The sequence below is a fragment of the Centropristis striata genome, chromosome 3 (genome assembly GCF_030273125.1).
Source record: "Centropristis striata isolate RG_2023a ecotype Rhode Island chromosome 3, C.striata_1.0, whole genome shotgun sequence".
Classification (NCBI taxonomy): domain Eukaryota; kingdom Metazoa; phylum Chordata; class Actinopteri; order Perciformes; family Serranidae; genus Centropristis; species Centropristis striata.
Genome location: NC_081519.1, coordinates 30,833,937 through 30,848,098, shown reverse-complemented (window position 1 = coordinate 30,848,098; position 14,162 = coordinate 30,833,937). Strand labels below are relative to the sequence as shown.

Here is a 14,162-nt window from a genome sequence, read left to right as displayed (position 1 = left end):
CAGCTGTACCCAGGTCTGCAGCTTGTACCCAGGTCTGCAGCTTTACCCAGGTCTATAGCTGTACCCAGGTCTGCAGCTGTGAGCGCCTCACACTGACAGCGTGTACCTGCAGGCAGATCCTCTGCAGAACACGCCCTGATACAAAAGGTACACACACACTCACACACACTCCCACTCAGTGAGCCTGATCACTGCTTACCTGAAAACAACAGCCCCAATGCTCCACCGCAGGCTCTCACCACCGGGCAGCTACCAAATGAAACCAGGACGAGTTTATTTCCACAAACTTTGGTTTGTTCCGAGGAGCTTTCCTGACGCCTGCAGTTCGGAGCAGCTGGACAGCCCGCGGACCTGCACATAAGGCTGCTGGTTGATTAGCAGAGCATTATCATAAATCCACCGGCTGGGCTGAGCACCATGAGCAGGAAGACACGGCGCTGGATTTTACATTTTTTCCTGTGTCTTGGAGTACTGTATCTGAAAATCGGGTGAGTTGCTGGGATTGCATCTTCACACTATTAAGATCTGAAACGAATGTAGGAAAATGTTGTTGATATTAATATAATAATGATTGTAATGATGCTTTGCACTTGTGACAGACTCTTCAGAGCTTTATGTTGGGTCTTTTATAGTTTAACTCATGAACATTTGGTGAAGGTGTAGTTATAAACGTGTGATGAGTCGGGACATTGTCTTTTCCCTCAGATTAATGTAAGGTCTGTATTAAAACACGTGCAGACGTTCCATAGGAAAAAGGCCACATTTTAACGTTTCCCCTCCACCGCAGGGGTCTGTCATCGGTGGTTGCCCTGGGAGCGAGCATCATCTGTAATAAAATCCCCGGCTTAGCCCCCCGTCAGAGGACTATCTGTCAGAGCCGACCCGACGCGATCATAGTGATCGGAGAGGGAGTTCAGATGGGGATCAATGAGTGTCAGTTTCAGTTCAGACACGGACGCTGGAACTGCTCGGCCCTGGCAGAGAGGACCGTGTTCGGGAAAGAGCTCAAAGTGGGTATGTTGCATTTGATTTCATTTCAATAAGCTGTGCACAAAGGGGGACAAACTTTACATGAACTAATGCGATGGAGTTAAAACAATTTCATAATGAAGTAATATAAATATTTTATTTTTTTATCTTGAACCATGTAGTTTTGTCTTATTGTGACTAGCATTCAAATTAGCTTCCCTTCAGACTTTTTGGTAAATTAATTACAGCTGAAGAGCTAATCACTCCAATGAATGTGTCAGTAAGAGGAAGTTTAACAAAAGGCAATCAGCATAATACATGCACCTTAACCCTTTGATGCACAACATATAAACACCTTCTAATGCACAACATGGGTCAAAAATGACCTGCATTCATTTCCCATGTTATTTCATGCTGGCTGTGTGTTTGAATATCTTTTTTTATTACAACAGATCAGTATATCCATTTTTCCTTTCATACTTTATGAAGAAAAATAGTTTTTGTATTATTACATCAAGTTTACACACATGGGTCAAAAATTACCTTTTGCATTAGAGGCATAGTGATACAAAAAGGGTTTTTATTAAAAAAGTAAGAAATGAAAACAAAAAATTTGGATGCATGGTGATCAAAAACAAGTTAATTGAGTAAAACCTGCAATACTGAATGATGAAATGAATGTATTGCAAAGCTATAGAATATAAAAACTTACCCATGTTGTGCATCAAAGGGTTAAAAACTATTTACAACTAATTTATGTTTTGTATAAAATTAAATTGCCAGATATTTTTGTAGGGTTCTGTGTTTGCTTTGTGCTCATATGACAGCCACTGTACATACTGATCTTCCTACAGGACTCTGTACATTTACAGGGCAGTTAAATACAGAATTATTATTATTGTTGTATTTGAAGGGAAGTAATCTTAATGTATTACACTGAGAGCTCCACTTCATCATTCAGTACCATAAAAGACATTGTTGAAACATGTCAGCATGCTTGATCTTGATAGTTGAGAGAAAATGAGAAATAAGCTGCTGAGTTGTGGTTTGACACCAGCAGCTCCATGTTGCTTGCACACAGATCATAAACAGCATGTGTGTTGCATGTTATCTCTAGAGTATGCACTGTCTTCACAAGTGTTTCGGAAGTTTTAAAGTTTAGAAAATTGCTATGATTTGTAGAAAGGCTGTTCGACCTCTGACACTTGACAAATGTGTTTAAGTCTGAGGCTCAAACTCAGCGCATCTGCTCTTGGTGGGAAAATAAGCCACAGATTTTCTCGTGTGTGGAACAAGGCTGGAGGCGATGGTTGCTCCACAGACAGGACTGCGGAAATAAGTGGAGAATCATGTTTAACACATTGGTATTCCTCTGTCTTGTCCTTTGAGTTCACCCTGTCATCACAGAGAAATACATGCACCGCTTGAGTGTCATTAAGGATTAAAGGGGCCTTTCATTTCTGCTCATTGCTGCAGTGTACATGATATGATTCTTCTGAAATGGTTGTAGCCTATTACTAGCTGAAACAGAGTGGATGTCTGATTCACTGTGGTGCACACAGTTCACCAGTGTCAGTGTGACCTGTGGTTGGAGTGGTGAAGATGATACATTGTCATGTCTTCATACTGTAACTGTATGCATTTCATCCACCTTCTGTTACTTTAGACCTCCATGCTTGTTATCTACTCTAAGCTAAACCACCGTCATGTATGTTCATAAAATACTTTTCCCCCAAAAGCTTCAAGTTCAGACAAGTACTCAGTTCTAGGTTTACAAATGTAGCTCCAGGTCCTGCAGCTTTGGCAGCGGACGCTTTATGTCGAATGATTTTAGACCACTGCTTCAGAAGACAACAACACTTAAATCCATATCCTCTGATTTAAACAAAACTCTGAATCCAAATTTTACCCAAGTTTGGATGAGAATCAGGTAAATTTTTAGACAGCAGGTCAGCTCAAGTGCTGCTCGGTCCAGCTGCCCTGCACACAGCCTGTCTGAATCCATTGTTTTATTTCAGTAGACTGGAACACTGATAACTGATGCAGCAATGTACAGTATTTTGTAATGTCCCCACTCACCACGTTGGCTGCTTAAAGTAACTCACCGTGAGCCCTGGCTGCTTCTCTCCTGGCTGCTTCTCTCCTGGCTATATAGGCCGATCACACAGTTTTATATGTCATGTTTATGCTAACATGGGATACTTCTGTGTTTGTTGTTCTGTCTACTTTGCATTTTTGAGTTTGTGAGTTTGTGTTTGAGCAGGACAGCTCTCTATTTGTTCCAGCAAAGCTCAACAGTTGCACTTTATTCAGTGTTTGAAGAACTATGACCTTATTTAGAGTCTTTATTGTCATTGCACAGTAGTATAAAAAAATATGTTAGCGCAATGAAATTGGGTCACAGCTCTCCCGTCAGTGCAAAAAAAATAAATATTAAATAAATAACCAAACAAGGCATGCTCCCATCAAACAAACAAACAAAAAAGGAAACCACACACAAATCACAGTAACCAGGACTGCAAACAGAGACACATGGCAAAACTGCAAAACACTGCACAAATACATTGCGCACAAAACATTGCACTTCTGTTCAGGAAATAAGAGAAAAGGAAAAGCCTATTGCAAATGTCACACAGGAAAAAAAGCTTTTTGCACATGTTATACAGGGGAAAACAGGCCTATTGCACATGTCATACACGAATGTTTAAAAAGTTTGTAAGGCAGTTGAGTTGTTAAAGATGATGGCTTTATGGGAGTAATTTACAACTTGTGGTCATTTTTGGATGCTTTTCACATTTGCTTCAACAGGAATTATCTCCATTTTAATTAAAAACGCAGTTGACCTGAAGCACTCAGATTTATGGAGTGGAAATCCATCCATGTAGGGAGGTGCTGCATGCCTTTCAGATTCACCTCACAGGGTGGATCCCAGTGTGACGGCAGCTCGGAAAAGGGCCAAAAATGATGCCTAAACATTTAATATTTTATTCTCCACTAAATGGTCTAAAAAAATCAGCTTTACCAACCAGGCTCTGCAGGCTGACTGTTGCTTGGTGAACTCTTAAATGATGCTCTTGGATTTACAGACTTCTTTGATCATAACTCATCATGACGACGGTGAAACTGTCCGTCCTCCCTCAGCAGGTCAAGACTTTCTCCTGTTCCGTTCCAAACTGCTCCATTATATTTGAACCCTAAACTCTCTGAAGTGTGTCTGTTTTAGGAGAGCTTGATTAGCGATTTGACTTGGCTTGGCTTGTGTATTTTATGATTTGGTTTGAGGCAGCTATGCCAGGTATGTAAGGAGTCTTGACAGTACCTGAAATAGTGAATCCTGGTGTAATTGTGATTAAAAGTGTATCTTCTCTTTCTCGCAGGCAGTAAGGAGGCCGCGTTCACCTACGCTATCATTGCTGCCGGGGTCGCCCATTCAGTGACTGCGGCCTGCACCCAGGGGACCCTGAGCGGCTGCAGCTGCGACAAGGAGAAACAGGGTTTCTACAACCAGGAGGAGGGCTGGAAGTGGGGCGGCTGCTCTGCAGACATCCTCTACGGCCTGGGTTTCTCCAAGGAGTTTGTGGACGCGCGGGAGATCAAGCAGAATGCCAGGACTCTTATGAATTTACATAACAATGAAGTGGGACGAAAGGTATGCTTTTTTATCATAATGATCAGACAATAAGTCCTTCACAGTAGATACTATCAAACATAAGCACTGGGTGAATGATTCAGCCTCTATAATAGACCCACATGTTTGACTTCCATGATACTGTGCTGCCTGCTGAGGCACTGCCTCCTTTTTTTCCCCTTGCATGCCTCTAAGCAGTGTTCACTTAAAAAAGCAAGATGCACAAACGAAGTAGAGTCCGACAGATATATTGGTTGACAGATATTTTCGGCCGATATTGGCCTATCAGTAGGGGTGTGACGAGATCTCGTGCCACAAGATCTCGCAAGATTAAACTTGATAATATTTCTTCTCTAAGAACAAATTGAAGCGGCACAGTCCTCCTTCAGCAGCAGTCTCTCTTAGCTGCAGAGCCAGAGTCTGCAAATTGCTAACAGGCTAACAGTTAGCTCTGTAGCAGTACAGGGTGTATGTGCTGCTGCTGCAGGAGGTGTTCACTTAGCGATCTCTGTTTGTTTACAACAAGCACCGGACACTCTGTGCACAGTTAGTGATGCCGGTTAATTCACGATTGCGATGTTTATGATCAGCGGAGACTCTGTGCATAATTAGCCATGCTGCTTTGTTTATGATCAGCTGCTGATGTTGTGCACAGTTAGCGACGGCGGCCACAGTTGCGTCTCCTGTGTTTAATCCATCGCAATGATCAAAAACCATACGTCACCTCCGGAATCTCATAAATCCCTCTGGAGGCCTTTTTGTAGAGGAAACATGCAGAGTGAGCAGACTTTTGAGAGGGCGTGGCCTGAGACTTTCCCGGTGGCCACTCTTCCCCCTAAAGGAAACACGGCTACTGGACATGGCAGCAGCGTGTCACAGGGTTGACACCAGATCCAACATGTTCTTTTTCCTCTGCGCTGCTTCAGAGTTCAGATCAGATATCCAAAGTTTAAAATCTACACAGACTTCATGGGATCAGTTTGATGAAAGGTAACATGAGGTCAGGGCCAGAGCATGACTGAATGAATGTAACTGCTTTTTTCAAATGGCACTGGCAAAGAAACAGTTCACAGCTGATAGCAGAAGCAGCATATCAGATCAATGCACCCTTCACTGATCTATGAAGTCAGACAAACACATTCACACTTCCAGCTGAGTCACTGAACCTCACGCTCTCTTCAGCTCCAGAGTTGATCTAAAGCCTCAGAGGGGTTTGTGATACTCTGTTCTGGCCTTTTACATTGTCACTGAAAAATAAACAGTTGTAAGGAATGTGTCGCAATCAACAACAGGACAGTGTTAAAGCAGGTTACTGGTAGCTGAAACAGGAAATAATGTTGAAATATGATCCAAGCGTACAGTTTAATCTGTTCAAATACGTTATGAATGTCTTGTTGACCAATTTTCAATGAATTTCTTTAAACTAAGAAGTGCAACAACAAAAAGTGCCATGTGACCACAGGTCAACAGCCCAGGATCTTAAACTGTTCATAGTGTAAACAGATATATAGAAAATAATTATCGTAATTACAGCAAATCTGGTCATTTGTACTGCCCTACAAAGCCTAACTGCAGTAACTACATTTTTGGTCAAAATTGAGTTATAACTAAAAATGAACTCCTTGATGTTTGTTTTATCTTGTGACAAAGTTTTAGATTTAAATTTTGCTTTATTTCAAAGAAATAATGATATAAAAACCACAAAATCCAACTCAAAACCAAGCAGTAATTGCACTTACCACCATCTGCGTTGGATATATATACTAATTTAAATATAAAAATATTAGAAATGATAAGTTTATTTGAAAGGGAAATTATAATCTACATATTGATTAAGTAAAAAACGTGAGATATAAATTATATTAAGACAAAAATATAACATTTCTTGACAATATTAAGTCTAAAATACACAAATATTTTAATACACTTGATACACTGATAAAAATAATCAATTTGAAAATGTTTCTTGACTGAAAACAAAATATAAAAGCTGAAAGAAGACAACAACATTCTCGTTACTGCACTCTGTTTATCATTTCTATTAGAACCTTTTACAGTTATGCAGTAACTACATTTTTGGGGTCAAATAAATCATCATTGAGCATAAAAATGACATCATCAATACATGTAGAAATAAGTGTCATATCACTTACCTACCTATTACCTATTTGGCTGGCCAGTTAAAAAACGTTTAAAAAAATGTTTAAGGCAGTTTTTCTCAGTTTTACCTTTTGCGTAGTTACTGCAGTTAGACTTTGTAGGGCGGTATAGTGATCTAATAGCATTCAGCCCTGCTTTAGTCTATGCAAGTCAGGCTCAGTTTTTCTCACTCTGGAGCATTTAAAACTTGCTTATTAGACATTTGCTTTACATGTTTTGTTGATTAGCTGATAAGCCTAGCTGTTCACTGTGAGCTGTACTGTGAGAGTACATCGCCAGGTCAAGTGAGAGTTGCATTGTTGGAAATAAAGTCAAAGTGTGCTCAGACCCTGCTCTCATGTAGGAAAGACAAATAAAGTAGAGTCAAGAGGTTACAATGTCTGACGAGATGTGCAGTGAGGTGAACCCGGGACCAAATATTATGAGAGTGCATTAGCCACACTGAAGCTTTATTAGCTAGCAAGGTGTACCCAATAAAATTGCTGTGTGGTCTTCTGCTGCTGTAGCCCATCTGCTTCGAGTGGTTATCTGAATTACTGTTGACCCAGTCTGGTCATTCTCCTCTGACCTCCGGCATCAACACGCCACCAAGGCTCTCTGGATATTTTCTCTGCATCAGACTATTCTCTGTAAGCCCTAGAGATCGTTGTTAGATCAGCAGTTGGTGAAATACTCGGACCAGCCTGTATTGCACCAACAACCATGCCATGTTCAAAGTCACTTAAATCACCTTTCTTCCCCATTCTGATGCTCAGTTTGAACTTCAGCAGGTCGTCTAATGTGATTAGCTGATTAGATATTTGCGTTAACGAGCAGTTGAACAGGTGTACATGGTGTATAAAGTGGCTGGTGAGTGTATGTACAGAAAATATGAAGCTACAGCCAGCAGTCTGCACTGCAAAAAAGGTGTGTCTAAAAACCAGATAAAAACACTAAATCTGAGGGAAATGATCTTGCTGCATGGACAGATAATTTCACTTGACAAGATTTCTTAAATTAAGATTATTAAATCTAGAAATAAGCTTGTTGAACACTTAAAATAAGAAATTAACTCTTAAAACAAGATAAATTAAAGCTGCAAGCAGCGATGAACTGGTCAGAGCAGAGTGCACTGCAAATGATTTGTTTCTTACCAAGATTTAAAAAACTTTAGATTTAGAAGTGTTAGATAGTTTATCTTGTTTAAAGAGTTAATTTGTTATTTAAAGCATTTAACATGCTTATTTCTAGATTTAACTATCTTAATTCAAGAACTCTTGTCTAGTGAAATTATCTGTCCATGCAGCAAGATCATTTCCCTCAGACTTGTTTTTTACACACCTTTTTTTGCAGTGTGCTAGCTTCACTTGTGAAACAGGATGGTCTGGATCTGGTTGGATAAAACAAGCAATTTGAAGATGATAGGTTAGGCTCTGGAAAAAATTGTGATGACCAGTCTTAACCCTTTGCTTGTTAACATTTTACCATTTTATGGAAACAATGCTCTGTAGGACAAGTGGTGGCAGCTGTATGCACTCAAATCTATATAACAGTCAAATCCCAATGCTCTACATCTTCTCTTATCTGTTTTTTGCATAAAAATGAGAGCATATGAGTTGACCCCACTCATGATTTTATAATATTCTGTACATGTTGGACAGCCCTTGGCCTAGAGGTTAGGAATCTGACTTGAAACCAGAGGGTTGAATTTCTTCATTGTGGGACTAATAAGAGAATCTTAATCTTAATGTTGATACTGAAGCCGTTCATTTTCTCACTGTAAAATGTCGAATGCCCATTGCTATGCGAGATGTTTCAGAGTTTTCTATTTGAGAGTGCCAAAAAAGATCGTGTTGATTCTATTTTTGGAAATTCCTCAACATGCAGTGCTTTTTATGAGAGGAATACACATGGAAATGTGACAACAATGAATGCAGAAACCGAAGTAAATAAGCTTAGAGAGATGTGTGTCAGCGCCACAGTGACAGCCTGTGGTCCCATTCAGGAGGGAAGAGGAGAACTTTGATGTCTCTGGACGAGACTTTGGGGAGGAGGCTTCATATTTGAGGTGTTGCATCAGAATGTGATTCAGTGTGTGAATCTCTTAATATACACTTCTAAACTGATACCTCTGTCATTATTGTAGTAAGGCTTTCATGTTTCATTGGAATGAGTGTGTGTGTCACCATGTGTTTTGGGTGCCAACCTTGAAATTTCTTGAGAAGAATAAACATTAGTGTTACAGGTGCCACAGGAGGCTTACAGGGGTTCTGTTAGACAAACAATGGCAGCTTGGTGAGCATTTCACTTCACTGAACTCCGTGAATTAAATGCCTGTCAGATCTTGGGGGCATGACCACACTAAGCTGGATGCATCCAAGGCTTTTGACAATTACCCCACGAGACTCCACAAAGTCTGAGGCCACATCAGACTGGAATAATTAAAAAGCAGGGTGAGGCTTCTCCAATGCCAGCAAGGGTTCCCACTCAGTGAGGAGGAAGAGGCACACAGAGAATACCCCGGATACTCTGCCAAACACACCGAACGGGTCCATGCCAACCCTGAACAGGCCTTTTGGTGTGCTCCTTGTCTTCAGTCGCCACACAAACTGCCTGACACACTGCAAAAAAGATGTGTCTTAAAACAAGATAAAAACACTAAATCTGAGGGAAATGATCTTGCTGCATGGACAGATTATTTCACATGACAAGATTTCTTAAATTAAGATGATTAAATCTAGAAATCAGCATGTTGAACGCTTAAAATAAGAAATTAACTCTTAAAACAAGATAAATTAAAGCTGCAAGCAGCGATGAACTGGCCCGAGCAGAGTGCACTGCAATTGATTTGTTTCTTACCAAAATAAAAAAAAAACTTTAGATTTAGAAGTGTTGGATAATTTATCTTGTTTTAAGACTTAATTTCTTGTTTTAAGCGTTCAACATGCTTATTTCTAGATTTAACAATCTTAATTTAAGAAATCTTGTCAAATTAAATTATCTGTCCATGCAGCAAGATCATTTCAGATTTAGAGTTTTTTTCTTGTTTTTAGACACACCTTTTTTGCAGTGTATTCCATTGCTGCTGTCAACAGTCCATCAAGATACTGTTGATCTGTGTAGTAAACCCAGACAGTTCTGTAGAAGCACGGGACAAAACATGATGAATCCCTCACGTGTTTGCACACATGCACAGTATTAAAGGCTCTTGTTTATTATTCTATTACAAGTGATCACAGAAACCATGTTGGGTAAAAATTTAGTTAAAGTTTACTTTGAGTTTTTAGTTTGGCCCGGGTCCTTTCGGTGAACATGGAGGGGGCGGGGTTTATGACCTTTACTGCAGCCTGCCACCAGTGGGCGATCCACAGGTTTTGGCTTCCCTTCTGGCGAGCTGTCATGTCATCCATCTTTATATAGAGTTTTTTGGTTTGGAGGCTACAGTGCAGCACTGTGTTCGCTCAGACTGAAGTGAATTATGTGAGAGTTGGTCGTGAGTCCAGTTTAATTAGTGTCTGTAAAGGCACATGAAGCATTGCCTGACAGAACAACACACCGCTGAGACACGTGAGAACATGATGAACTTCACGGCCTGTCTCAACAATACCATCAATGGAAAGTAACTAAGTAGGGTTTACTCAAGTAGAAACTGACGTCCTTACACTTTACTTGACTATTTCTATTTTCTGCTACTTTATATTTCCACTAAAATATTTTACTTTTCATTGCATGTTCATTATTTCTCTGTCCTTTCATTAACTTTACACACCCAGATGATTTGACTTGACTTGACAGAAGACATTATACAACAGTTATAAAAGACTAGCCAAGTAAACCGACCTAAAATAAAAAAAACCCCAACACTTTTCAAGCCTGTTTTGCTGTTAGTTTATTAACCTAAAAAATCCCTCCATATATATATATATCAGTGTATATAATATATAACACACACACACACACACACATACACACACACACATACTACTTGTATGTTTGTGATATTTGTGCAATAGAATTCAATATCATTAGTCCTTTGATGCACAACATATTGACACCCCACTTCTTGGCTAAGCAGTTAGCTTAGCAAGCTACTTAGCGAAGAAGTTAGCTAAGTAGTTAGCTTAGCAAGCTACTTAGCCAAGAAGTTAGCTAAGTAGTTAGCTTAGCAAGCTACTTAGCCAAGAAGTTAGCTAAGTAGTTAGCTTAGCAAGCTACTTAGTTAAAAAATGGATACATTTTTCACCCATGTTGTGCATTAGAAACATAGTGACACAAAAAGAGATTTTATTAAAAAATGAATAAAGGAAAACATAAAATTAGGATGTATGATGATCAAAAACAAACTAATTGAGGAAAACCTGGAATACTGAATGATGAAAATAATTTATTGCAAAGATATATAATATAAAAATATGTTGGGTCACTTTAGACCCATGTTGTGCATCAAAGGGTTAAAAATGTGAACATAGGGAACCCACAGTGAAAGTGTTTCCATGCTTCTGTATGAGTGTGTTTCTTCTCTGAGTGTGTGATTGAGGCTCAGCCTGTCTTGTAAAAGAATGGCACACACATCGCTACTGGCCATAGGGTGACATACTGTAGCAGCTCTGAGATCTCTGGAATGCTTACATTCATTTGGAATGCTAGAAAACTTTTGTCTCAACCTGTTGAACTATTCATGCAATATGTTGGACTGAGTATTTCTTTGAACTCATATGTGTTTCCTACTTGCTCATTATTAAAAGACAGCAACAAACAAATTGTAAGAAATGTGTCATGCAACAGACAGTTAAAGCTAAACAAAAATATTCCTATAATATGACTGGACCTCAACTCTGCATACTTTTCAGTTTGAAACTTTGAAACCTTGCTTCATGTCAACTTTCCCTCTGTGATGCAGGTCCTGGAGAAGGGCATGCGTCTGGAGTGCAAGTGTCACGGTGTGTCGGGATCCTGCACCACCAAGACGTGCTGGACGACGCTCCCCAAGTTCCGTCAGCTCGGTTTCATGCTCAAAGACAAGTACAACCAGGCTGTGCACGTGGAGCCGGTACGAGCCAGCCGCAACAAGCGCCCCACCTTCCTAAAGATCAAGAAACCCTACTCGTACCGGAAGCCCATGGACACGGAGCTGGTCTACCTCGAGAGGTCACCCAACTACTGCGAGGCTGACCCTCTGACCGGCAGCATGGGAACACAGGGTCGCCTGTGCAACAAAACGGCTCAGCAACCCAACAGCTGCGACCTGATGTGTTGTGGTCGAGGATATAACACGCACCAGTACTCGCGCGTTTGGCAGTGCAACTGCAAGTTCCTGTGGTGCTGCTATGTGAAATGCAACACGTGCAGTGAGAGGACAGAAGTGTATACCTGTAAATAGAAATATTTATTGGCCAGTTCCTGTGTGTGTTATTATACTGATGCCAATGGACATCTGCCATGACACTGGACTCGGCCTATGTGCTCATAGATTCCTTTTTACATTTTTGAATACAAGATGTCCTGCCCCAGGCTTGTCTTCTCTGCAGGCCACTCTGCAAAAAAAGTGTTGTCTAAAAACAAGATAAAAAAAACGAAATCTGAGGGAAATGATCTTGCTGCATGGACAGATAATTTCACTTGACAAGATTTCTTAAATTAAGATTGTAAAATGTAGAAATAAGCATGTTGAACACTTAAAATAAGAAATTAACTCTTAAAACAAGATAAATTATGTAACACTTCTAAATCTAAAGTTTTTTTTTATCTTGGTAAGAAACAAGTAATTTACCATGCACTCTGCTCAGACCAGTTCATCGCTGCTTGCAGCTTTAATTTATCTTGTTTTAAAAGTTAATTTCTTATTTTAAAAGTACAACATGCTTATTTCTAGATTTAATAATCTTAATTTAAGAAATCATGTCAAGTGAAATTATCTGTCCATGCAGCAAGATCATTTCAGATTTAGAGTTTTTTTCTTGTTTTTAGACACACCTTTTTTGCAGTGCTCTGTTAGCATGACTCACCTCAAACTAATTTATTAAATGAGATAACTACTGATGATCCACAGTTGACTAAATCTGGTAAGGTTTTAAGTTGGTGTAGATGCCTTTAAGTGCACTTAAAAGCAAAAATAGTTTTCTTTCTTCTTTTCTTTACACACTGGAGCTGAACGCTGAGCGGTCAGGATGAGCCTGCAGCTTCTGTGCATTAGGCCTAGCAGAAGAATATCAAACTACTGATCCTGGGCTCCGTATCATAGTATTGTTTCTATCCTCCACAGTTTGCTGCTAGTTGTCTGGAAAGTGGTGGAGTTTGTGACTGAGCAGCCGTATTGACTCTTCGAGCTAAGTTAACAGCACCAGGAGCAAATGTGAGCTTCCAGACATAAATTCCCTTCAATATTGGTTTATGGAATATATTTTGTAACAGATTATTTTTATATAATATTTTTTTTATTTATTTTCAATCCTGATGTAAGATATTTTCCCTTAGCATTTCTAACTGGTCAGTTACTGAGATTACCACTGAAACACTGTTTTAAATGTGCTTTGTTCCTCAGCAGCAAAAGATAATAATGTAAGAATGAAATATGCCGCATTTTGATTTTAAAACCCATTTCAGAAAACATTATGTCCCTTTGCTTTGTTACTGATATAGAGCCGAAAACTCTTATGTCTTGTTGTGGTTTATTATCCATATTGTCAGTTCAACTCTCTCCTACAGCATTTTCTTTTCAAATTTGAACAAAGTTAAATGAATTTGTTAGCAGCCTTGTAGCTGTTTGTCTTTCCTTTTTCCAATATGCACCCACAGTTTTTTTTTTTATCATCCTCTCTGTTGTCTCTGCTGTCTAAAAAACATCTGCAAGTTTAACGTCACCAGCTCGACCAAGTGGCTGGCTAGTCATGGCAAAGGTCTTCACAAACAGACAAACTAGAATTACTGCCAGGAGGTTGCATGCCTCCACCAACCTGGCAAGTTGTAGTTTACATCCATATCTGTAGAGACTTATGTAGCCATGACAACAGAGGATTGCTTCAAAGAAACTTCAAATTCTTAAAATTGGATGTTTCACACAGAAGATCTGTACAGTCGCTATAGTTTGAAGTCAACATTTAAATTCGACTGTCTTCCCTACTGTTCCTGAGAGAACATTATGACGGCACAGTGAAGTTAACCTTCGATTCTATTTGACATTTCATATAAAAATTTTCAAGATTGGCATATACATTTGGGAGGTCACAGTGACCTTGACCTTTGACCTATACAAATATAATAAGTTTAACCCTTTGATGCACAACATGGGTCTAAAGTGACCCGATATGTATGAGGTTTTTTATGTTCTATATCTTAGCAATAAATTATTTTCATCATTCAGTATTCCAGGTTTTCCTCAATTAGTTTGTTTTTGATCCTCATAAATCCCAATTTTATGTTTTCCTTT

General features: G+C 39.5%; 1 protein-coding gene across 1 annotated transcript; it reads left to right on the top strand.

The window, feature by feature from the left end:
• Positions 1-136: 136 nt before the first annotated feature.
• Positions 137-12,265, top strand: wnt7aa (wingless-type MMTV integration site family, member 7Aa). Its single transcript, XM_059330242.1, has 4 exons — positions 137-488; positions 788-1,014; positions 4,347-4,618; positions 11,637-12,265. The coding sequence occupies exons 1-4, from the start codon at positions 418-420 to the stop codon at positions 12,114-12,116; spliced, it is 1,050 nt and encodes a 349-aa protein (XP_059186225.1). The 5' UTR covers positions 137-417; the 3' UTR covers positions 12,117-12,265.
• Positions 12,266-14,162: the final 1,897 nt, after the last annotated feature.